Source organism: Typopeltis vanoorti, chromosome 25 (assembly GCF_054136105.1).
Source record: "Typopeltis vanoorti isolate ZY-2024b chromosome 25, IOZ_Tvanoo_1.0, whole genome shotgun sequence".
Classification (NCBI taxonomy): Eukaryota; Metazoa; Arthropoda; class Arachnida; order Uropygi; family Thelyphonidae; genus Typopeltis; species Typopeltis vanoorti.
In genome coordinates this window covers 21,914,662-21,942,017 of record NC_143573.1, presented here as the reverse complement: position 1 = coordinate 21,942,017, position 27,356 = coordinate 21,914,662, and the positions used below count along the sequence as shown (strand labels likewise).

The window sequence follows — 27,356 nt, the reverse complement described above, 5'->3', positions numbered from 1 at the left end:
ATAATCCTCATATTCTAGACAGTGGCTTACAAGGGTGTTGCAAAATTCTGGTTATTATTATTACTACGTGACACCTCCAGGGAGTCCAAGGACTCATCGCAGGAGGGCACTCTACTCTACTCTACTTTGCTAAATACATCTCACCCTCTCCACTACTACTACTACTTAATTCTCCCATTATAATACTACTGTCATGTACCACCCATCATCACCAATAACAGTATTTTCAGGATGAAAAACCTGAGTTTCCGGAATAAAAAATCCTGCTTCCTCTGTATGAGATTGGCTAACTCACCTTCAGTTGAATTCTCCCATTGCAGATAAAAGAAAAATTTTAATAAGTTTAATTTATGTTAATTCATTTACTTACTAAGCATGCAAAGTATGGAGTAAGTATAGTATTTGCAACAATAACTGTTCCCTATCTTTTAAGAGGTCTCTATGTTTAAGAATCATCTGGACCCCAGAAGTTTAAAATTCCATTTTCATGAAACAGCCTCTTCATAATAATGGCTTTCTATTTTTTAATGAGTTTCTATGTTTAGGACCTTAGGAATTCAAAGAATTCATGGGGATATGATTAAGATGTTGAAAAGGGTCTAAGCAAAGACATAAGGAACAGGTTCTTCTCATGGACGATGGATGGTGAGTGGAATGCATTGCCTGACAGTGTGGTGAATGCAGACATACCGAATGGGTTAAAAGCACAGTTTGATAAGTTTTGTGTGTAATGGCATGTACCTCTAGCAATGAGTCTTTTAACTCCATGGGGGTTTGGTGTTATTAATAATAATAATATATTATTATTATTATTATTTAGATACACTCATATGAAACTATGCTTCATTACTATGTAGCTCTGTGGAAATGGCATTTGCATTCCTATTACTTGGCCACTCAAAGAAAAGTTATAAGTTTGATTCCAGATGCTGACTAGAGAAATTTTCTAAGCCCTTCTTTGGTGGTTATCGAGTTAGGAGATCTCTGGCATGAGCAAGTAATAAACTTTTCTCCTGGAAACTTAGGTTTATAGAAAATTGATCATATAATTCACACTATTTCTGACAATAATATGCCATCAGAGATGCTAAAAGGCATTAGCACATTGCTGAATATTATTATTATATGGGCAACTTAATTGAGCCCACCTACTCATTGAGGAAGGCCCTAAACATTATGCCAAGTACACAATATCTGTTGTATTTCACTTGAAACTCATTCACTGACACAGTACCCACAACAGACCTTGGCAACAAATTCCACTCATTCACTACTTTCCAAGCATAAAATCTAATCACATCCTTGCTAACTATACCCTTGCTCAATTATTATTATTATTACCATCTCAAGATCTCATGGAGTCAAAGACTCATCCGGGAGGTCCCTTTATCACACTCACAGCTCATCATACCGTGTTTTAAACACATTCAAACTTTTTGCAGACACCACATTCTCAGGTAAGGCATTCCAATCATTCACAACTCTGCACAAAAAAAATCTACCTCTCACTCCCCTACTCACATCCTCTTTATACAGTTTCCAGGGATGACCTCTGGTTCTTCCCTGATCTCCCACTATTCTCTGTAAAACTTCTCCAACATTGATCCTATAACAACCCCTTACCAACTTGTAGGTCTCTATCATATCTTCCCCTCTTCCTCCTGTCCACCAGACTCTGCAAATTACATCTTCTCAATCTTTCCTCATACTCGACATTCCAGAGATCAGAAACTACCTTAGTCAGTCTCCTTTGGACCCTTTCCAACATCTCATCATCCTTCTGAAAACCCGGGGATGATTTCCAGGGATGATCTCCTAGTTCTCTCTACACCAGACCTGTGCTGAAAAATTTTCTCAGTATCAGTCCTATGAAAGCCTTCAAGTAATTTATATGTCACTATCATATAACCCAAGGAATATCGTGGTTGTACCCACCAAGATTCTAAAGGAAATAAAAGAGAAAGAGGCATTTAAAAGTTTATATTTATTTCTACTAGTTTAAAATTAAATAGCTTACAATCAAAAATTCTGAGTAATTAAGAAACATCAGCTTGTTGTTTCATACATAACAAATAATCTCAAACACATTAAACCTAAAATTCACAAAGAGCTCAATAAAAATGGAAAATACATAAGCATAAATTTCTTGACTCTCCTATAGTTTTGGCAAATAAAATATTCAGAATAGTGCAGTTCTACATGGAAAAGAATACTGTACATTGAACAGACCAAGTTTTCAAACCAGTAATGAGATAAAACTTAGAAGGAATGAAAAGCTTGTGATGTCTTTCGCAAAGAGCTGAAGTTGCAGTCCTTTGGAAAAACAGAGCAAAGAAGGCTGTTTCAGAGAACAGAGACAGCAGATGATGAGCATGGGAAGTTGGTTTGGTAAGCTTGATTCAAAACTGAGCTGTGAATGGATGACATGACTATCAGTTGCTTGTACTTTTATACTCTTAGAGGAAGGAGGATGAATAATGATAGCCAGTTCAATAGAAAAATATATATGTGAAAAAATAATTGAGCACAGTTTGCGAGAGAGAGAGAGAGAGAGAGAGAGAGAGGATCATTGGGTTGCTCTTTTATGGATGGAAGCAAGTGCTTGAGAGAGGTTTATGATCCAACTCTAAATGTGAAAATATATGTAAAGATCAGCAGATTTTAGATTCATGTAGTATAAGATGACAATTAGTGTCCTGGGAAAGAAGAGGAATATTCGGAGTGTACTATTACTGTCATATCGGCAAAACAATGAACAGGATCAAAGGTTAGAGAGAGAGACAGAATGTCATCTATGTAGAGCAGGAAAAGACTGCTACAATTAGACAGCATTGGGTACTCCAGCATAATATTATTATTATTACCCCAAGACCCCATGGAGTCAAAGACTCATCTAGGAGATCCTTTTGTCATACACACAGCTCATCATACCATGCCTTTAACACACTCAAATTTTCTGCAGACATAACACTCTCAGGTAAGGCATTCCAATCATTCACAACTCTGCATGCAAAAAACCTGCTTCTCACTCCACTGCTCATACTCTCCTTATACAGCTTCCAGGTATGTCCTCTGGTACTCCCATGATCTCCCACAGTTTTGATGTAAAACCTCTCCAACATTGATCCTATAACAACTCCTTACTAACTTGTAGGTCTCCATCATATCATCCCTCTTCCTCCTCCACTAGACTATGTAAATTGCATCTTCTCAACCTTTCCTCATATTCGACATTCCAGAGATCAGAAACTCCCTTAGTAAGTTATCTCTGGATCCTTTCCAACATCTCTTCATCCTTTTGAAAATCAAGTGACCAAATCTGTGCACAGAAGTCCATATGAGCCTAATCAAAGCCTTATACAATAGAACAAGAATCTCCTTACTTCTACAAATCAGTGTCCTCCAGATCATTCCCAGAATTCTTTGTGTTATCCTCATGATTTTGGCAACGTGTTCCCTAAATTTCAGATCCTTATCCACTATCACCCCCAAGACCTCTTATTTCCTCAAACCTCCAACAATATATCCACACCAAGCATAAATTCTACATCCCATATTTGTTTCCCAAATTTTAAAACCTTACATTTTGCAACATTAAACTCGCATCCCCATTTCTGTGCCCTTTGCCAATATCATTAACATACAAGTTAAACAGCAATGGCCCTAAAATAGACCCCTGAGGCAAACACACCATTAGTGACTTTTCTGTTCCTGGATATTCCCCCCCCCCATACACAACTTGCTAATACCTATTAGATAGCCAGTCTCCGATCCAATGTACTAATCTAATATCTAACCCCATCTGCTTTGACTATCAACTTATCTTGCAGTAATATATCAAAAGCTTTTGCAAAATCTTAGTATACTACTGTGTATCCCTCTCCTCTGTCCAAGGAAGCTGTCATCTTATTCCAATAAGTAAGTAGATTACTAAAACATGACCTCCCTTTAGTAAATCCATGCTGACCATCAAAGATAATTCCATTGTTGTCAACCCACTTCTGGATCCTAGTTCTCACCAGCTTCTCCAACAACTTAACCACAACACCTGACACACAGATTGGCCTATAATTTGTTGCCTGAGTTCTACACCTCCCTCATGAAGTGGCACAATCTTGCCCTCCTTTCACCCGACAGCCTTATTAACATTAAGTTTGCTCAATTTCCCGTACACCTGTTGCTCACTTACAGTCAGTCTCTCCTCCCCATCATCAACTGCTCTTAATCTCTCCACAATGCCACATTCAAAAGAATGAAAGACCTTTATGAACTGCTCATTAAGTATCTTCACTATATCTTCCACAGTAGTTGTCCTTATACCATTTTCTTCAATCAAAGTCATCTTTCTTTTTTTTTTTTTTTTTTTTTGCTGGCTACATATCAAAAGAACTCTCTAGGATTCTTTTTGGCTTAATTAGCTAGCTGCTGCTCATACTTCACTTTTGCTACCCTTACCAACCAAGTCACCATCCTTGCCTGGTCTTTGTAATCCACATTGAATTGGTTATTACCACTTCTCTTATGCTACTTCCATAATGCCTTTTTTTTTTGTTTCACATGCTTAATCTCTTCATTCATCCATTTCACACCTACCTTATTTAACCTCATGACCATTGGAATACATTTAGACTTGCTTCTACTGGATAGTTTTTCAAAATCCCCCAAGCTGCATTGATCTGTTTTTCAGCTAACTCCTTGTTCCATGCTACACCTGCAATCTGTCTCCTGAGCTCTTCATAATTACCACCCTTGTAGTTCCACATATACCCATTTCTCACAGAGGTCCTCACACTGCTGGCAACCATCAAGGTAATCACTTCATGGTCACTCTCACCAACTGGAGGGTGATTTGACACCTCATTTATAATTACATCCTCTGATGAGAGGATCAAATCCAATACCCTCAATCCTCGTGTGCTCTCTATTACATACTGTCTGAGGTGGTTGTCCCTCAAAAAACTCAAGAAACCATTTTCTTTTCTTCCAGTTGCTATCTTATCATCCCAGTCTGTACTGCTAGTTAAAAGCACACATAATAATCGCCCTTTTTTATTTGCTTGACTAATTTTATTATGCATTTCCTAGTCACTACAATCCACATTACGAGATCTATAACAACATCCAACTAAGTATTTCATTCTATTCACCTCCATCTCATACCATACTGCCTCAAAACCACTGGCACTATTTCCCTCGTGCATCTCTATCATCAATAGCACTCCCCCTCTCTCTTTACCCTTTCTGTCCTCATGAAACACATCCAACCCTTCTATCTCTATTCCAGCCAGGATGCCGTCCTCATCCAACCATGTCTCACTTATTCCAACAATTTTTGGGTGAACAGACTCAATTAATGAAACCATTTCATTTGCTTTGTTTCTTTATAATCTATCATCAATAGCACTCCCCCTCTCTCTTTACCCTTTCTGTCCTCATGAAACACATCCAACCCTTCTATCTCTATTCCAGCCAGGATGCCGTCCTCATCCAACCATATCTCACTTATTCCAACAATTTTTGGGTAAACAGACTCAATTAATGAAACCATTTCATTTGCTTTGTTTCTTTATAGCACTGAGGGCTGTCTAATTGCAATTGAACTAATCTTTTCCTGGTTTAATTATGATGAAGAGGAATCTACAGTACTCAGGATTCTGTATTTTCCTCTTTACCATAATATGTACTGAATGATCAGAGAGGAAATTCACAAAACAATTATAAAGATTAGGAAGTACATCGTATGATGATAGATTGGTATATATGCATCTATGAAAAATACCCTGGAAATATCAAGGGTAACCACAAGATTTTCTCCAAAAGCCTTATCAAGCTGCCTGAGAGATCTGCTGGAAAAGGGAAAGGGTGAAAATGAAAGAATGCATAATTATTTAATTGGTGAGTTCTGGATGGCAATGAAGAAGGGCATTGATGATCTTCTACCCTAATATTTTTTTAAAATACTGAGAGGACAATCGAATGTGTGTGTGTGTTCTTTCAAGAACGGATATATGTGGACCTACAAGGTAGGTGATTATGACAAGCTTAGGAGGAAGCTTAAATTTGTGCCATTGTATAAAAGACTGCAAGGGAAGGATGTTAACAGAATGAGAGATAGTTAAGCATCACCTAGAGGAAGCAATAGTAAACTGTATATCTAAGGTAAGGAGGTTTAATCAGGTAGAAGTTAGATGAATGACTATTATCATTAAGCATGAGCTGCAGAAGAAGAAAAAGAAGATGCTATGGAGGGTATATAAGGAGAAAAGTGACCAGCAAATTCATGAACAGTACAAGGCCCAGGCAAGAAAAGTAACCAGCATGGAAAGGAAGACAAGATCAGATTATGAGAAGAATCGCACCAAGCAGACCAAAGGAAATCCCAAAGAATTATTTCATTATGTGGAAAGTAAGAGGAAGAATGACTATGGAAGATTAACATTAACGAGTGATGATGATGATCATGAGGCAACAGAAGCAGATAAAATAGTTGAGTTACTGAGTGACCACTTTGCAAGGATATATCATCCAAGTAAGGTTACTGCTGTAAGATATGTGACAGACATTGATGTGGAAACAGAAGTGGATGAACTGGAGGTTCTTAGGATATTGCAGAATCTCCTAGTATATGCAGCTCTCAGATTAGTTAGGATATCAGCTAGGGGTTCTGTGAGAATGTGCAAGGGAAGTGGCAATGCCTTTGACTAGGCTCTTTAATTTAAGTCTCAGCTCTGGTGGAGTTCCAAGGGAGAGGGCAAAATAATTCTCTTGCATAAGGGAGGTTCTAAGACTGCAGTAGCAAATTATAGACCAATTGGTAGCTCAGGAATGCTGGTAAAAATACTGGAAAAATTAGTCATAAAGAGAATTCAAGAATAGGTGGGTAACAATATGATACTCTACGATGGGCAACATGGCTTTAAGAAGGGTCAGTCACTCTTTAGTAATTTACTAACTTTTTATGATAGAATGATAGCTGAGTTGAATAAGGGAAATGGATACACAATGATTCTGCTGAATTTTGCAAAGACATTTGACTAAATACCACATGGAACTTGGTAACACAAATTAGAACAAATGGGAAGGGATTTGACATTAATTATGTGGATAAGAGGGGTGGCTGCTGGATAGATATCAAAAAGTGTATATTATTATTATTACCCCAAGACCTCATGGAGTCAAAGACTCATCTGGAGGTCCTTTTGCTCCTCCAAATATGAAGGAGCAAAATTCAGGTGAAAGCTGGTGACTGGTTGTGTGCCACAAGGTTAAGTGCTAGGACCACTACTGCTTAATTTGTACTAAATGATATAGGAAATAACCTGAAAGGAAATATTCACTTGTTTGCTAATGATGTAAAATTAGATAGAATAATAGTTAATCAAGATGTTGTGGAGAGCTTGCAGGATGATTTAAATAGGCTGCCAGTATGGGTAGAAGATAATGGGTATCAGTTTAATTTGGAGAAATGTAAAAGTTATACATTTTGGGATAAATTGATTACAAACTGTGTACCACATTGTGGAACTATATTCTAGGAAATAGATGAAGCTAGGAACTTAGGGGAAGTGGTGGACAGATAGTTGCTATTTAGAGGACATATTGCTGAGGTAGCTAGATTAGCTCACAAGATTACTTGGCTGTTGAAGAACACACTAATAAGTAGAGATCAGGAAGTTGTTATTCCTCTTTGATACATCCACATCTAGATTAGTACTCAGGTCTGGTCTCATTGGTTTCCTGGGATGAGGAAGAGGTGGAAATTTAGAAACGAGCAACCAAGATGGTGAGTGGTTTATGGAACATTCCATATGAGAATATATTGAGGGTGTGTGCACTGGAGAAGTTGGTTGATAGGTTAAAAAGAGGGGGATATGATAGAAACATTTAAGTTATTTAAAAGGTTTTATAGGATTGATGTGGAAGAATTCTCTCAGCACTTGGCTAGAGGGCACAGAAAAAAAGGTCATCCCAAAGTTGAGTAAAAGTGTGGTTAATAGGATCAGATTTTTTGCTTGGAGAGTTGTGAATGAATGGAATGGGTTGCCAGAGTCAGATGTTAGTGCTTTTGCTGTTAATGGGTTCAAGGAGAGGTCTGACAGATTGTGTGGACTGCTCCAGTGATGAGCCCATGGATTCCATTTAGGTACCCGTGCAATAATAATAATATTCAGTGATGGGTTGCATGACTTGTAAACATGTCTCTCTCTCTCTCTCTCTCTCTCCCCTCCACCACACACACATAAACACACAAGGTATCCAGTCACATGTATATTGATGTCTTTGACAGTGTAAATGCATAGATCTATGTATAAAATCCCTAGTTATGCTCTGACAGAAGTGGAAAAACAGGATTATTTGCTAGCTAATGTGAAACTGTGAGATGCATTCTCATCATGCTCACTGCCATGTACTATTTAGCAGTTGACTGAAGAACCAATTTGTGCCAAACCTTCAAATGCAGAAGCAGGGAGGGGTTCCTAAGTTCCCAGTCTTGGCAGGTGTTTAGCATACCATAGAAGGACTGTATGTAAGAACAAAGCAGATATGCTTTTACAACATGAATATGAGCCAAGGCTGACAGAATCCCACATATAAAACAGGCTAGACTACTAGGAAGGTAGGACTGGAATAGCTAGGTGAAGCTAAATGTAGTCTGCTATATCTGTCAAAGCTTGTACATTATGTTCTCTAATAAGTTTTTTTTTATTTGCACTGGTGGAGGGGTAGGGAGTTCAAGTTTCCGGAATGAAAAACCTTACTGCCTCTATATGTGGCAATTTAATCATCTTCACTTGAAGCTTTATGAATGTTTCTTGCATTCTAGATGAGATCTGAATCTATATCTTTTCAAACAAAAGTACTATCAGGATATTATACGATATCTAAAAACATAAGTGCATTATCTTTTTATTTGAAATTAAAAAAAAAAAACCTACAGAAATTAGACTGTGTTATTAAATGTGTTACATGTAATTTAATGTTGATATCTACAATTTTTTAAGTCAAATTTTTGTAAATAGTTTTCGTAAACTATTTTCACAAGCAGAACAAAACAGAGTAGCCATCTACATAGCAACCCTCATCACTATATCCTTGATCACCATATCACTTTCTATAGTTGATCAACTATAACAAGGCATTAGATCTGTATTTTGGTTAATACGAATTACTCAGAAAATCCATAATCAGAGTCTGAGTGATCTATAGATTATATTTTCAGCATTCTGAAAGAATTTACAGATATATATGCATTTATGGAGCTATTTTTCATAATGCTGCCATTAAAGTTTCCTACTAATAAGATGTCAAAAAATCTCTACTATACAATTCACTATTAGCAGCAAACTATTCTCATTTAAAAAACAATGTTTACAAATATCATAACATTGATGCATACCTTTACATTGTCAAATACTTTCAAGTTATGCAAATTTTTTTCTAGTGAGATCAAAATTCCATGAACTCCAGAGAGCTGGTCTGAAGATAACCATTTGCCTACTACTTTTTGAATAAGATAATGTATCATGGTAAAATTCAAATGGGATGTTGGATTCTTAAAGCCAAATGTAAAGCCACCATATCTGGAAAAAAAAAAAATAATAATAATTACACAATACAGATATCCACTAGTGCAATTAAATTATATTACAGCTTTCAGATAATCAGACAGAATAAAATCTTTTTATGTTACTCTTAATACCCTGCTCTTTCAAAGTCTATATGATATTAAAAAATCCTGGATATTTGTGATTATATTTTGTTTAATAATTACATGTTCTTTAGTGTTTGTCTGTTTTACAGGGTTAAAAACTCAGGTTTTAGGAGGAAAATCCTCATCACCTCCATATTAGAACTAACTCATCTGCAAATAAGGCTATGGACTACAATTTTCAGACTAAAGGAAAGTCTATGTGTAATATTAGCTTCTCAGAGTTGTGTAGCCTGTTTCCATAAATGAGATTCTGGTGTATATCCAGTGAGTATGACCACTGCAAAATCATCCCTTCCCTAGCTGGAGGTAATGCCAACTAGACCTCTACATGAAACTAGGCAGCAGCAAACTACCATCCTAAAGTGGCTTGCCACAATCTTTGGTCTCCAGTGCAAGCACTCAGGATTCTCTTTTCCTGTCTTCTGACATACAGTGCAGATGATATCTTTCAAAGACATGCCTGTTGCTCATGGGATTAAGACATTCCCCATTTAAGAGTGCAGCAGTAAAATGATTTGGCAGGTTGTATGCTAGATAGTACATAGGACCAAATATGATACCAACAAATCCAGAGGCTTTTGGATCAGCAAGATAAATATTTTCTTTCTCTTTATATGGATTTATCAGTCAGTAAGGTATAAATGACCATGCCTTGGATACCTTGCACAGAATCAAAAAAGAAGAAAACTATTATGCTTCATCACAACAAATTCAAATTTGAAAATTTTTTTTTTTAAATCAGCAGCAGACTTAAAAAAACAACCTAATCTTAATAAATATGGTTGTATTCAACTACCCAAGATTTGGGAAACTTTAATTCTTAGGCATTCTGCCTAACAGCTAAAGCTAGCCAACAGCATCCATAGAGGGCATCCCTCATAGAACTTTAGAAAAGAACAGCCTTTCAGTCTGATCTTTTCTACTTGCTTTGTGCAATTTTGTATTTGCAATTTTAATATTGACTAAATTAACACAAGTGAACCACAGTAGTAGGTTTTTTATTACGTAAATATTTCATCCTAGGTATCCTAGGACATCATCAGTACAGTAGAACAATACTAGGAATGACACAAAGGATAGGGTGCATACATACAATGGAATCCAAATTGCATGCAGTGGCACGTTGCAGCCTGAACTTAAATTACATTAAATTGAATTAAATTAATTAAATTAAATTAAATTACAGTTAAGTTATTTTTACACAATTCTGTATGACAATTTCCCATACTTTAGGGATGACAAGAACATCATTGCGGTTTAGATTTGGTCTGTGAAGTAGGGCTTCAGCACTTTCTTTATATAAGCATTCATATTTATACGAAGATCTGTGTAGGAGTTTTGTCTTTTCCCAGTGGATCTTGTGGTTTGAGTTTTCAACTCCGTGTTGAGCGAGGCCTGATTTTTGCTGTTTGATGAGGCGGATATGGTCTTGATGTTCTCAAATGCATTTAACAACTGATCTGCTTGTCTGTCCATAATAGGAGAATTTACAGGAGCAAGGAACCTCGTATACACCAGGTAGTAGCATAGGTGAAAGTTTGTCTTTGGGCGAAGGTAACAGGTTGTGGACCTGGTTGATGGGTTTGTAGGTGGCAGTAAGATTGTATTTCTTCATAATTTTCAAGAGCCATTCAGAGATGCCTTTGATATAAGGTATGAGAATCCTATGGGCTTGTTCTTGTCTAGGTTGATGTGTGTAGAGAAGTTGCTGGTGATTTTTTGAGTTGTTTTGAGATTGTATCCATTTAGAGTGGCTGTGTTTTTGATTATTTCCAATTCTTGTTTTAGAGAATCCTCGGAGGAGCAAAATCTGTAATAAATTTAGTTTAATCCTTTATCCAAGTGTGTGCAAACAAAGTTTGCACCTGAAAGTATCTTCAGGACTGGGGTAAAGTGGTACAACACTTTACCCCAGTCCTGAAGATACTTTCAGGCACAAACTTTGTTTGCACACACTTGGATAAAGGATTAAACTAAATTTATTATAGTCTGACCAAGTGAAAATAAACTTTCAACATCTTTCTCTAAATCCAGAGTAATTTAATAAAAAGATGGCACACTGTTTGGCAGCTCCTATAGGAGGAGATGACCTTGCTAATGCTTCTGCCTTGGTATCTCCACTTGGGCCTGGCTTCCACTGAAGAGACCTCAATAAAGGTCGAAACTAGTCTGGGTAGTGGCCCTTCCCTTAATGCATAACATTATACATATCCGCAAGATGTGTTGTGCATTATGGGAGATACCGAGATAGGAGTGTTAGTCGCTTGCTCCACCTTTGCAAGGAGTCGTCCAGTGTTGTACCACTTTACCCCAGTCCTGAAGATACTTTCAGGCGCAAACTTTGTTTGCACACACTTGGATAAAGGATTAAACTAAATTTATTATAGTCTGACCAAGTGAAAAATAAACTTTCAACTTCAAGAGCAAAATCTGTGTGCTCTGGTTACCAATGATTTAATGATGCCAAATTTTTGAGAGGGATGGTGAGCAGAAGTATGGTGAATGTAGCGACCTGAAAATGTCGGCTTGAGATAGACAGAGGTGGAAATGGAACCATCTTCTTTTCTTTGGATGTGTAAATCCAGAAAGGGGATGCCCTGTGGGGATTCTTTATCTAATGTAAATTTGATGCATGGATGAAGAAGGTTGATTTTTTCTAAAAACTGAAGTAGCTCTTGTTTGGAATGACTCCAGACTGCAAAGATATCATCGACATATCGAAGCCAGAGTTTTGGTTTGGGTTTAAATGCAAGAATTTTTTCTTCAAGATGTTCTATAAACAGGTCTGCCAAGTTGGGTGACAAGGGGGACCCCATTGTTCTTCCCTCCTCTTGCTTGTAGATTTTTCCTTTCCATGTGAAGTAACCGGAAGTGATCACAAATTTGAAAAGTTCAACAATATCTGATGGAAATTTTTGATTTAACAGGTCTACAGTTTCTTTATGGGGGATATTGGTGAAGAGCGAAATGATGTCAAAGCTAATTAGCATGTCTGCATTTTTGAAAATTATGGAGACAACTACCGTGTTTGAATAAAAACTTTAGTTTAATATAACTAAAATCTACATTCGACGTTTAGACCTTTATGTGAAGGTTATCTTCTGGAGCATACAACTATACACAGAAAACAAGCTACAGTACAATTGAACTGGTTTGTTAAAGACACTGACCAACCGCTACAACAATTGTTGGCCTGACCTCTGGTGACAAAAAAAAAAACATATATATATATATATGTAAAAAGTATTTTACCTTGGGTATAATAAATGTTAAGAATACCAAGCAATTTTTAAACCTGGTTTTACTCCATTTCCCAAGTAAACAAACAGACAAATAAGTCAAGTTTGCGCCTGCAAGTGATGCAAGTCTAGCTGATCCTACAGGTAGTGCAAGACCAAGGCAACTCGTGGTAAAGGTGGCATTGACTTGCATCACTTGCAGGTGCAAACTTGACTTATTTGTCTGTTTGTTTACTTGGGAAATGGAGTAAAACCAGGTTTAAAAATTGCTTGGTATTCTTAACATTTATTATACCCAAGGTAAAATACTTTCTACATTTATATCTCCTCCAGAGATTTTTATTTAATAAGGTTAAAACATCTTATGGCAACTTGTTCTGGTAAAATACTTATGAGCTCTGTATTACTAAATCTTGGTATTTCTAGCCTAGCTCCCACTGATGAGACCTCAATAAAGGTCGAAACCGGTCTGGGTAGTGGCCTCTTGCCTTTAATACAAAACATCATGCATCTCCTTCTTGGAGATGTGTTTTGGCATTAAGGGTAAATATAAAGATTAGTGATCAGAGCTTATGCCACCTTTACCACGAGTTGCCTTGGTCTTGCACTACCTGTAGGATCAGCTAGACTTGCATCACTTGCAGGCGCAAACTTGACTTATTTGTCTGTTTGTTTACTTGGGAAATGGAGTAAAACGAGGTTTAAAAATTGCTTGGTATTCTTAACATATATATATATATATATATATATATATATATGTTTTTTTGTCAGTGTCTTTAACAAACCAGTTTGATTGTAGTGTAGCTTGTTTTCTGTGTATAGTTGTATGCTCCAGAAGATGACCTTGATATAAAGGTCGAAACGTCGAATGTAGATTTTAGTTATATTAAACTAAAGTTTTTATTCAAACACGGTAGTTGTCTCCATAATTTTCAAAAATGCATTCAGATCACCGTGTAAGCTTAAAAGAAAGAATTAGCATGTCTGTTTTCAGCAGTTGAAAGTCTTTTATTTTGGCATGAAATTCTGTGGAATTTTTTATTGAAGAGGATGAATAGCCTATGTGGGGACGGAGAAGGTTGGATAAGAATTTTGATAACTTGTAAGTTGGGCTGCTAATTGAATCAACGATAGGGCTGAGTGGGACATTGTTCTTGTGAAGTTTGGGTAAACCGTATATTCTCAGAGGTCTAGCATGATATGTCTTGAGGTTTTTTGAAGTTTCTTCATCTAAAGACTTTGTTTCATCGAGTAACTTGTTCAGTTTCTTCAGCTGTCTTTTTGTGGGATCATAGTCAAGTTTTGCATAAGTATTTCGGTCTTGGAGTAATAGATTCATTTTTTGGTCATATGAAACAGTATCAAGCACCACTGTGGTATTTCCTTTGTCGGCTCTGGTGATGATTATGTTTTTATTATATTTTAAGGAAGTAAGAGCCTTCAATTCTGAAGGCAGAATGTTTAAGACTGAAGGTTTGGCATCGAAAATTATTTTTGCTATTTCCTGTTACCTTCGCCCAAAGACAAACTTTCACCTATGCTACTACCTGGTGTATACGAGGTTCCATGCTCCTATAAACTCTCTTATTATGGACAGACAGGCAGATCAGTTTTTAAATGCATTTTGGAACATCAAGACCATATCCACCTCATCAAACCACAAAAATCAGGCCTCGCTCAATACGGAGTTGAAAATCCAAACCACAAGATCCACTGGGAAAAGACAAAACTCCTAGACAGATCTTCATATAAATATGAACACTTATATCAAGAAAGTGCTGAAGCCCTACTGAGACATTATCAGGGAAACAATATTAAAATTTGATTATATAGAGAAACCTGTGGAGAATTCATGACTAAATTAACACACATAAACCACAGTAGTAGGTTTTTTATTACGTAAATATTTAGTCCTAGGTATCTTAGGACATCATCAGTACAATAAAACAATACTAGGAATGACACAAAGTATAGGGTGCGTACGTACAATGGAATCCAAATTGCGTGCAGTGGCACGTTGCGGCCTGAACTTAAATTAGATTAAATTGAATTAAATTAAATTAAAATTACATTACAGTTAAGTTATTTTTAAACAATTTTGTATGACAATTTCCCATACTTTAGGGATGGCAAGAACATCCCTAAAGGTTTAGATTCAAGAGTCTGTCCACCATCACTCCCAGATCTCTCATCTCCTCCACATCCTTCAGAATTTATTCATTAACTGTATACTCTGCATCCTCACCTTGCTTACCAAATTTTAAGCTCTTTCACTTTGCAACATTAAACTGACAGCTCCAATTATTTGCTTCCTCACATAGTCTATTCAGATCCTCATGCAAGGTCACAATGTCTGCTCTACTTCTCATAGCCCTTCCCAACTTTGTATCATCTACAAACAGCTGCACGTCTCCAGTTAAGCTGGTCTCAATGTTATTAACGTAAAAATTAAACAATAATGGTCCCAAAACAGATCCCTGTGGCACTCCACTAGTAATCTTCCTCTTATTGAATACCACTCCTCCATATAGAACCTACTGATACCTGTCTGACAGCCAATCAGTTTTATCTGAAATGGCAGGTGACTCCATAAATCAAATATAATGAGTGCTGTTCACCATTTAATTTCACCGAAGAAAGGATCTGACAAAGATAATGACTAGCTCAAACACAAAACTGGAGATTTCTCGACCAAATTCCCTATCATATTGCCTATATGATAGGAAATTTGGTAAGCAATTTCACTTGTCTTTCTTAACCAAACTAATCTCTTAGGCTCATCCATAACATGCTACTGCTCTCTCTTTCTATCTCATTCCACTCACAATTTCTCATCACTTGGAATCACCGTTTTCTGACTCTGCTCACTAGACTCGTCATCCTCACTCTTTTGTCTTTCTTTTTTGCTTCACTCAGAAATTCTTTAATATTTTAATAGTAATAATATTTTCTCTCAGATTATGTGCTTCAACTTTCAAATCATTTGTTCTGATAAAAATAATTAAATTCACAGCAAACATTTGAATTTAAAGCATTTTGAAATTGATCAGACAGCTTATGATAACAACAGCTTTCAGTATTTTTGATGAAGCTTGCTGTAGTATTGCAATATTTAAAAAGACAAACTGCGTTCAAGAGTTCATATATTTACTTTTATTGCTTCTTTTGAAGGTTTCTTTATTCTGACAGCCATTTCAACAACTGGTTCTCATTAGAGACCAGGCAGAAACAACTTTACAAGGAAAAGAACTCTCTTTTCAATTAGTGCTATGCATTATGGAGACGAGAGTAAAATTAAAAAAAATAATAAAAGAGCCCCCCCCCCCCAAAAAAAAAAGTTAAACTTAATGGACCACTGAGTGAGGAAGGATGGTCTAGAAAGTGCAGGTAGATAGAATAAAGAAAGTAGATAGAGAGTGAGAAAGGGACTGGTTGGATGAGTTTGTTGTTGAACTGTTAACTACCATTAGTTAGAACTTGTTCAGAAAGAAGTGATATTAAAAATTTTTATGTGTGGTTCCCATGTGATCATTACAAGATGGCAAATTATGAAAGCTTGGTGAGCTATGCTTATACTTCAAAGAAACCACAATTAGTTATAAATAAATGTAAAAAAATAAATACTTAATACTTGGTGAGTTGTATCGAATTTTTTGAAGGTATTCAAGCTGATTGAGAACTGAAGTGTACCCCTTCATCTCACATTTGCATAAACCATTAATTTTTCAACTGTAGATGTGATCAGCAGTTTCCAGGATTTCTCATTTTTGTTCTTCAGAAAAGTAATTTATTTATTTATTTATTTTTAAAATTAGGTAAGTGCCCTGTACTGTCTTTTAAATTTATCAAAAAGATAGAAGAAGATAGAAAAAAGATAGTTTTTATACAATGTAAATGATAAACATATAAAACATCATAAGAATTCTGGTATATCCTACTTTTGTTTCAGGTTCATGCCATTTTAAAGCTTTTATTTATATATATATATATATATATATATATATACACACACACATACATACATATATATTATATACGTGTGTGTGTGCATGAACATACCCACACACACATCACATAAAAATACTTGTATAAAAGTGTTGACTGACACAGTTTGTTTTTTTGTACTGAAGTCAATGTTTATCACAGTGGTCACTATTTCATTGTGCCTGGATGTCTCATTCACAGATGAAACAAGATATGTTTTATACTTGAACTCAAATTACAAAAGTGATATTATTACTGATTCATAATTTAAATTTGCTTTTAATTTACAAAAATTAGCAAAATTTCTGACTTCTGTATAAAATATAAGCTGGAAAAAATCTCTTAATGATTTTCTACAGATATTCAGTAATACCTTTGCTTATAGTACTGCTTTCTTGTTTTCAAGATCCAGTCACTAATATTTCTTCCAGTCATGTTAATAAGAATATCTGTAGTACTAACTTTAATCTGAGGGGGCTCAGGACCTGCAGCCTGCACTGGACATTGCATGGTTCCCACATCACAATTACAAGATGGCAAATCATAAAAGCTTGGTGAGTTATGCTTAGGCAGCAGATGAGAATGATTTACAGGTGTGGGATGGCAAGGTAGATCTCTAAGATAAATAATTTGAAACATACCAGTAAAGAAAAATATGACAAATAAAAAAAAAATGCTATTGATATTTTTAAATACATATAATTTTAATGTTAATATTTTTTAAGTTTCTGAATAAATTTTTAATTTTATACACATTATTATTATTATTTTATTATTATTATCATTATCATTATCATCAAAGAAATCCAGGGGGCCAAGGACTCAACAAGGGAGGTTACAAATTTTTATCTACATGGCTGGTGTAGATAACCAACACCAGCTGTCATATCTTCTGTTAAACTCATTCCCACTGGATGCACTCAATACTGCAACAGGCAAACTGTTCCACTCACTCACTGCTCTGTGAGATTTGTCCTCTCATTACTTTCCTTCTAATGTTACAAAAATTTTGTTTCTAGACCTCTAATATATCACCTTTCTTTTTCCTATTTATCAGTGTCTGCAGTTCACATACTTTTAATCTGTCCCTTTCCACAGTTTCTTTATCTTCTCTGAACCTAGGAGACCAAATCTGCATACAGTAGTCAAGGCCTTATAAATAGGCAAAATGATTTCCTTATCCTCAGTCAGAGGATACTTGCAATATTCATTTCAATGTTGCAAGTATCCTCTGAGTTATAATGCAATTTTTGCAATGTAACCTTTGAACTTTAGTTTAATATCCATCATAACTCCCAGATCCTAACCTCACCAATTTCTTGTAAAATAATCCCACCAAATATGTCGCTGGAAAGAACATGCAAAGTACATAACTTTACACTAATTACATTGAATTGATAGTGCCGTTATCATTTTTTCACTGTTCCAGCTTATTCAAAGAATTCCGTAACTGTATATCAGTAGCATCTTAATTGCCTTGCCTATATTTGTATCATCAACAAATAATTGACATCTCATATCAGGTCCATCCAGATATCATTAATGTATAGAACGAACAACAACAGTCCAATGGCTGATCTCTGGGTACACACTGGTCACCTTACATATGGTAGATTCACACCCACCATATACCACTTTCTGATACCTATCTGTCAGCCACCCACTTATCTAAGTTAATAGTTTCTATTCCAATCCTATATTCTCCAATTTATTGAACAGCCTTTCATGTGGTAACCTATCAAATGCCTTAGCAAAATCTAACAGTATCATAGTCTATCCATTCCTTTTATCCAATTTAGCTGTAACACAATATGACCTACCTTCAGTAACTGTTATAAATTAATGATGCCAAGAAATTATATTATTCCATATATTTACTAATTTAGTAAACCCATGATGTTATTTGCAAAGTACAGTTAACCAGTCAATCCATTTCTTACCAACTTCTCTAAAATCTTCACCACCACTCCAGAGATATTGATAGGTCAGTAGTCAGACATGTTAGTTTTTTTTGCACCACTGTTGTACAACTATCACATACTTTTTCCATTGCTGTAGGATCTTTCCTGAGCAGAGACTCAAGTTATACAAACATGCCAAGGGACACACCATTTCAGCTGAACATTTCTTTAGACCTGCACTGATATCCTATATCAGGTCACATTATGAAACTGTTACCCAGGTTATGCAGTAGCTCTTGAATCTCATTCTCATGTATCTCCATCTCTTCTCCAAGGGTAGCGTTAGCACTGCACACCATATTACATACATCTTAGCAAAGTGAGCACTCATTATTTGAACAATCTCATCTGCTTCTGACACAAGAGTATTGTCTGCATTCATTAAAGCTATTCTTCCACATTTATTTTTTCTTTTACTTGCAGGATGGCAATACAATTCTTTTGGGTTGCCTTTAGAATACACAGCTAATTTCTTTTCATGTTCTGAACTCTCACCAGGGTATGCTAGAGGTATGCCAGAAAACTTAAACGCATTGTAAGTTTTCTGGCCTGTACTTTATACATTTCATAACTTTTCTCACTTTTATTCTCACAATATTCCTTCCACATCATCTTCATATGGATCACTTGCTTAATAAGGTTGCACATCTATTTCACTTCCATCCTATCTGTTCTTCAAGCAAATTCAGATATTATCTCATTTATGTACCTTTTCAAAGCTTCCCATGCAATTCTGATATCGTTCCCAATCAATAACTCATGACTTATTTTTAACATATTAACAACACCAAATAAACAATAGGTGAACACAACATTACCATTTCTATTCCCTATGGCAGAAGTACATCAGAAAAAGATAGCAAGTACTAATGAAACATGGTCTTTGCACCACATTCAAACCTCATTAAACTATCAACTCTGATCTGCTCTACTAAGGATAAACTTAGGGACTAAATACTAAATACTAGCATACCCTGGAGTGTATGAAGTATCTTGTGACTGCAACTTGGCCTACTATGGGCAGACAGGGAGATCTGTTAACATCTGCTTGGAAGAACATAAAAAATACATTCACTACCATTATTATGGTAAGTCAGGACTGGCTGACCACGCTTTGGACACCTTTTCACAGAGGATTAAATGGAAGAAAACTAATGTGCTATTTAGAAGTCATTACAGATCCGAAAGGTTATTTTTAGAGTCAACCACGGCTATGAAGAATATTCCTGACCTGAACATATATGGTCGCATTAATTTGCCAAACATTTTGGAGAATGTTACACTAAAAGCAACTCTCATATAGCTGTAATTTTTTTTTAACATCAAATTAGAACCTGAGATCTTTTGTCCATTATAATTGTATTGTTTCACTTACTCACTGTCATGTATGCATGCTGCATTGCTCTGACAATGCTGATTTGAAATTCAGCAAAGTATAAGCAAGTTAATAAAACATCTTTTTTTTTTTTTTAGAAAATAGTTCACTGTGTTGTTAATATTAAAAATAAGTCATGAATAACCTTCAACACCTAAGCTTATCTGTTAGACATTCAGTAACTGATACTATTGAACTAATGATAACATTCTCCTGAGTTTGTCAAATTTCCATCTTCGTAGTTCAGCATGTAACATGTCTTCATTATTAATTAGATATCTCCATGAATTTGTTGTCAGAGAACAATTAACCCATATGGTGCCTATCATCTCTCTCTCTCTCTCTCTCTCTCTTTGAATTCATTCACTGAAGTAACATTCATCACTTCTGTATGGCAATGTATTCCACTTACCACATTTTATGAAAACTTAGATTTTACAGTATTATCCAAACATCTCAATGGCTTCTGAGGTCTCATTGTTGGTGGTCCACAATAACCTGCACAATGACCATCATATCTCTTTTTAAATTGATTCGCTAACAATGTAGTCATAATGCCCTTTGGCAACTAATTCTACTTGTTTGCTATTCTCCAAGAAAAAGAAATCTAGTTTTTATTTTCTTGCAAACAACACTCTGCCTCATATTCCAGTAACAACATCCATTCTCTTCCCTCTTGTCATGTATTAAAAATTTCAGTCTTATCAGTAGGGTACAAAAAATTTTGGGATGGACCACCAATAAATGTGAATATCTCACTAATCATGTGTTCAATCACAGACCTGGTCAATTTATGTACTTTTGTTAATCTATGGCTGGAAGGTAAACTAAAGTGTTGGCAGGTGTTCATCTGTAATCTTGAGGTTTAATTCACAACAACAAGAAGGAACAAAATAAATATGATATTTATTTAGCAGCTACTATTCTGCTGGCTTTATATTTGGTATCATTAGAACATAAATAGTTTATCACACTATGCATTAACAATGTTATTAGTGGGAGGGGTGTAAAAATTGCAATGGACAACAAAAGAACTAAATTTCTAATTTTGGTGCTATCTATTAAAAGCTGATCTTAAAATGACCATCTACTAACATTTTGGTAAATTAATGCATTCATACTAGAGGTTTATAGAATAGAGGCTGAAGAAGTCATTACAAGTTGGAGAGAGCATTTTTGGACTCATTAGCAAATATAAAACATTCCCAACTCAAGAAGTATGGCAAAATTAATTTACTAAAAGTCTAGGAGACAGTCATTTTAAGGTCAACTTAAAACTTGTAACTTTTCTTTATCCATCAATAGACACCAATTAGGACTTCATTCTTTGCATTGTTACAATTTTAAAACTGCTTCTGCTGATGGCAATGTATGCATAGTGCAAAAAACTATGATGCTTGGTATAAAGCCAACAAAATATTAATAGCTAAATAAATATTTATTTTACTTTGTTCCTTGTATTGCGAGTTAAACTGCAAGATTACAGATGAAATGCTATGGATAAGTTTTATCCCATGTAACTGACAATGTTGAACCAAATATGTTAACTACTTAATACACTGATTTTTTTATCATCACCTATTATACATTAATTAAAAACTTGCATTTTATCAGTGATATATGACTATGAGCAAATAAACAAGTTCATTCAATTCATAAAATATAACAAAACATGTAAATAGTATCTATACAAATATATATTGCAGCATAAAAACCCATATAAATATTATCATTGACATAGAAACATGAGAAATCTTTTATCAGTATTGAAAGAAATTCATCATATATAATTCAAACTATTTTGGTGTGACTAGTAGGCATGAATTATATAAGAAAGTCTATGTTTTCTTGGGTTTAAATTGTAAAGAGAGGGTGGAGCCCATTTAAACTGACCATCATCAGACCACACTATCGTTTTCTAAACATGATCTGAATTTATTTTTTATCAGATTCATTTGGTTGAATCCTTATTCAGGGTTAGCTGTAGATACTTTAACAACACAGAGGTGATTCTCAGGAGTCAGGAGTTTTGAGAGGGAAAAAAAAACATCACTACAGGATACAAAGTTTTGCCAATACAGTGGGTGATCGGTTAACGAACAGTTTGGACTGCGAACAAATAGAACAACGAACACATGTTCAGATAATGAATACCTCACAGAACAAACACAAGAAGAAGCAACACTGTGTGCAAGATTTGTAGAACTGTATTTTACTGCCATCTATGAACGGTTTCTGGAACGAGACTTTGGCAGTTGTATACATAACCTTTTTGTGCGCTAGTTGATTTCTGTTCTCTGAATTTTTGTAAGTGCTTTTCTGAACTTTTTATTTCAAAAAAAAAAAAAAGATAATATTATGGGCCTAAAAAGAGTGGAGTGTCAAGAACTGTGCTCACCATAGAAACCAAGCAAGAGATAACAGCCAAGATAGAGAGTGGGCAGAGGATGTCTGATGTTGCTAGGCAGGATGGCTTGAACAGGTCTACAGTAGGCACAATCTTAGCTAAGAAAGATATAATCAAGAGGACTCAAGCACTAAAGGAGTAACAAAAATCACATCTGAGAAACAGAGATGTGCCATCCATGAAAAAATTGAGAGATTGCTTTTAGTTTGGATAAAAGAAAGGGAAATGAAAAGAGATGGTTTGACTAGTATGACTATCATTCAAGAGAAGGCTAGAGAAATTTTTGAAGAACTGAAGAAACAAACTCTACATTCGTCACATGAGGAGATAGAATTAAAGGCTACCGCAGGATGGTTTGCAAAAGTTTAGAAGGAGATCTAGCATTAAACATGTGGTAATGCATGGTGAGTCTGCTAGTGCAGATAACGAAGAAGCTGAGAAGTTGTGTCTCAAATTTCAAGAATTCATTAAAAAAGAAGGATATTGTCCAATGCCAACATCTGCTATTAAAGATCTTTTGAAGAAGTGGGAGGATGTCATAACAATGGTCTTAGAATGGCACTCAAACCAGGTTGAGGTAATAGGCTTGGGGATCTCTAGCATTAGCTAGAGATCCCCCAAGCCTATTGACATTGAACAGATTCTTTAACACCTCACAAAAAGGAAAAAAAAAACATGACTGATGAAAATGCAAGAATGTGTATGTATGTATTATTGTTATTATAAATAAACATAGTAAGAAATTATATAATTTTTTATTTATTTTTTTTTTTTGGTCTCCAGAATGAATTAATCAAATTCCCATAAAAATTTATGGTAAATCGATGATTGATTAACGAACAATTCGGGTAGTGAACATTGTCTTTGAACAGATTATGTTCGTTAACCAATCATCCTCTGTACATCCTTGAAAGAAATTTTTAAAGAGCCCTTTGAACTCATACCATTCATCTAACACTTTCTCAATAGTGTTGATGTCTCCTTTGCCATTGATCTGTAAAAGGACCCTATTTAAATAATACAAGAGTTGTTATTTAAACTGACTGAGTAAGGAAGAAAATATTGAAGTGCCGTTTATGAATGAAGAAGCAGATAGCATGAATGTAGATAATGAGAGAACAAGTGTGCAAGACAAACAGTGAAACAGGGTGACTCAGGTTGGACATGAGAACACAGAGTGAGAAACATGATGCTCAAATAGGATGTGAATGATATCAAATGGCAGTGAAAGGCAAATCAGACATCGACATGGAAGAAAAGTAAAAAAATGGCATGGATTTTTCAAAATAGTATAGTGTTATGGATGTCATATGTGTTAGTCATTAAATACTCTGGATTAGAGATAGATGTTAAAAGTTTTTCCACTTGGTTATACTATAAATTAAAGATGCCAAGAAATTATATTCCTGGTTTAATCCTTTATCCAAGTGTAAGCAAACAAAGTTTGCGCCTGAAGTAACTTCAGGACTGGATCTCTAATCCAGAGTATTTTAGTAATAAGGTGTGACATCTTTTGGCTACTTGTATATGGAAATATGACTTCTGCATTACTTCAACCTTAGTATCACTTCTGGGTCTGGCTCTCACTGATGAGACTTCAATAAAGCTCGAAACTGGTCTGGGTAGTGACCATCCCCATAATGCACAGCATTATACATGTCCATAAGGATATGTGCTTTGCATTATGGGATACTAAGGCAAGGGATGTGAAGTCATTAGCCTCTATATACGAGTTGCCCACTCCTGAAGTTACTTCAGGTGCAAACTTTGTTTGCCTATACGTGGATAAAGGATTAAACCAAGAATATAATTTCTTGGCATCTTTAATTTATTGATTATTATTAGAAGTATCACAGCTTCTCCAGAGAATCACAAGGAATCATAGAGAAAAACCTTTTCAGTCACTCATGCTTAAATACTTATCACCCCCCCCCCCCCACCTTCTTTGAATGCATTAACTGAAGATGTACTCAAAACAATTAGTGGTAGTGCATTCTGCAAAACTTGAATCATGCCAGAAGAACCTGGATTGTAGATACTTTCTAATCATATCTTTGATTGGCTTCCAGGGATGATCCTAAGTTCTACCGACCTGCCAAAAATCTCACCTATACCTATACCAAAAGATCCCTTTACTAATTATATGTTTCTAACATATCCCCTTTCCATCTATTTCTCAAACTTGGAAGACCACATTCCCTCACCTTGTCGTCATATGCGCTTCCATTGTTCTAGTTATCATCTTGATTTTCTGTCATGGGATCTTTTCAGCTGTTTCCCCACTTCTTGGAACAGATGACCCACATCTGCATAAAACAATTATATGTGTACTCTCCTAGCAATTTTCCTGTTTTGTAATATGACAAACCTGGGCTTCCATGAGAAAAACCATCCCATCTCAATATGGTTTAACTAGCCTTTAGGTGAAAAGTACTCATGCCTTACACATGATTAAAATTCAAATCTTTTCAACCAAAGGACAAATATCACTTTATTGTTGCAACTTCACTCTGGAGGAGTGTTAGGAACAGTGACATTATACAGAATACTTAATAGTCACTATCATGATATTTGATCCATCTTGAAATACTGCATGTGATTTTATCTAATGTTTAGTATGAACTGCTTTCTAATGCTCTAAATGTTTAGTTTTCTTTTAGAACATGATACGTCTGTATTTTTATAACAATTCCATTCAGATAAGGTTTAAGCATATAGCATCATAGGTCACTGATATTCCTGGCAATGTACACACTATACAATAATTCAGTTGTTGCAAGTGACTTGTAGATACACATTTTTATGCTTATATAATATCTCCTTTTTTCTCTCTCCAGTTCAATGTAGCATATAAAAATGTTTTATGATTTGTTCCAGATCACTAGATGAATGACAAAATCTTAATCATTAGGGTGAGCAGAAATAAGAATGTGATTAGATAGTGTGCTGGCTGTAGTTCTGCCATATGCAACTCAATCATTGGGAACTTTCAAAAAAAGGGAACTTTTTTTTTTTTTAATTAGATGAACAGTAGTACAACTGAAATAACCAAAAGCAATTTCACAAACACCTATAATCTGGAGGCTTCATCAGAACCATTTTATTGGAGAAATGAAGAAAGCAGTTGATGTTAAGAACCTAAATAAATCAACAGAAAGTAACAGAAGATGAAAAGGAGGTTATGGAAAAAGTAAAAGGAGAGGGATGGAAAGTAAGTAAGGCTCAGGCTAGAAAAGTGACTAACATGGTAAGGAAGGCAAAACTTGAATATGAGAAGAGATTAGCCCTGAGATCCAAAGAAAATCCAAAGGAATTCATTTATTATGCAACCAGTAGAAGGAGAAATGATTGTGAAAGGATGCCATTGTTAGATGAAAATGGGAGTAGAGGGACTGATGTAGAAGACAGAGTGGAGTTGTTTACTGATCACCTTTATTGGGGTATTTCACTGACTGGCACCATACATTGCAACTGTGGACTTCAACCATCCACCTCACATACCTTGTTAACAGAAATGCAGCAATGGTTCACCATATTTCGAATAATACCATTTATTCTTCTGGTAACTTCAAAAATGTACATTTGAAAGTCTATTTAATCAGTGTGACTACTGAAGTGACAACAAATCATTTACTGACATGGCACAGTACATTATTATTATTATTATTATTATTACACAACACCTCTGAAGTTAAAGGAATGCTCTGAAATGGAAAGCAAATGAACTATCATCAACTGTATAATCCACCATTCACACTATGCCATTTATTGCCCATTATAAAGTATTTTTGTTTGTTAACTGTATGTTAGGATGAACCACCTCTCGAATAAAAATCCTACTGCCTTCATAAGAGATTATATACCTTGAATACAAAATTAATGATGGAAAATCTCAAGTAAAAAGATTTTTTTTTAATAGTATAATTTTCGCCTTTCTAGCAGACTGTATAATTAAACAGTCTGCTAGATACGGTAAAGTTTTGGTAAAGAAGGCTAAATGCATTAACAGAATAATCTTCCTAAAGTGATGTAAGATAGCTCAGGTTATCCCTACCTGCTGTAAAATAAAAGAAGTTTTTAGGTCTCCAAAAGCTCATCGAATCTATGTAAAAGCTAGTAAGTCTCTTAAATTATCAGCTACATGAAGCTAAAAAAGTCTCTAGCCCTCTTAAGTAGAGAAATTATGGATATCAAGAACACTCTAAAATCTATTTTAATGGTTGAACTTTTTAATACTATATTACGCATATCTATGAATTCTTACCTAAAGGTCTTTAATGATTCTCGTGATAAGTTAAAACGCAAGTTTGAATCTCTGGTCAGCCTACCTAGACCCAGTAATAATGTTATTGATACAGATAAAGAAGTTATCAATGTTTCCGGACGTCCTCTAACAGACAGTGAACGTTTTGTTTTATCAAAAGGTTATGATTTCGCTGTTGCTCCTAATAAGGTTCCATTTATGGATTTTTTTCACAACATAGACAGAGGTATTCGATCCTTATCACAAAAAACAGCCAAAAGGTTACGTTTTGAATGTGCGAAAATTCTCTTTAATGCCAAGCCTCCTCGTCCTAATCTTTCTTACTCTGAATTTAAAGCATTGAAATCACCGAAGAATAACAATAATTTAATTATTACAAAATCTGATAAAGGCAAGGCTGTAGTTATTCAAGAT

At 35.3% G+C, this 27,356-nt stretch overlaps 1 protein-coding gene across 1 annotated transcript in view; it reads right to left on the bottom strand.

The window, feature by feature from the left end:
* Positions 1-27,356, bottom strand: part of LOC150092596 (phospholipid-transporting ATPase ABCA1-like) — a 982,930-nt gene that overhangs the window by 302,928 nt on the left and 652,646 nt on the right. The window contains exons 33-34 of the mRNA XM_090414749.1: positions 17,309-17,551; positions 9,398-9,581 (exon numbers count right to left, since the gene is read on the bottom strand). Of these exons, the coding sequence (XP_090270875.1) occupies positions 9,398-9,581; positions 17,309-17,551 (427 nt within the window). The remainder of the gene's footprint in view (positions 1-9,397; positions 9,582-17,308; positions 17,552-27,356) is intronic.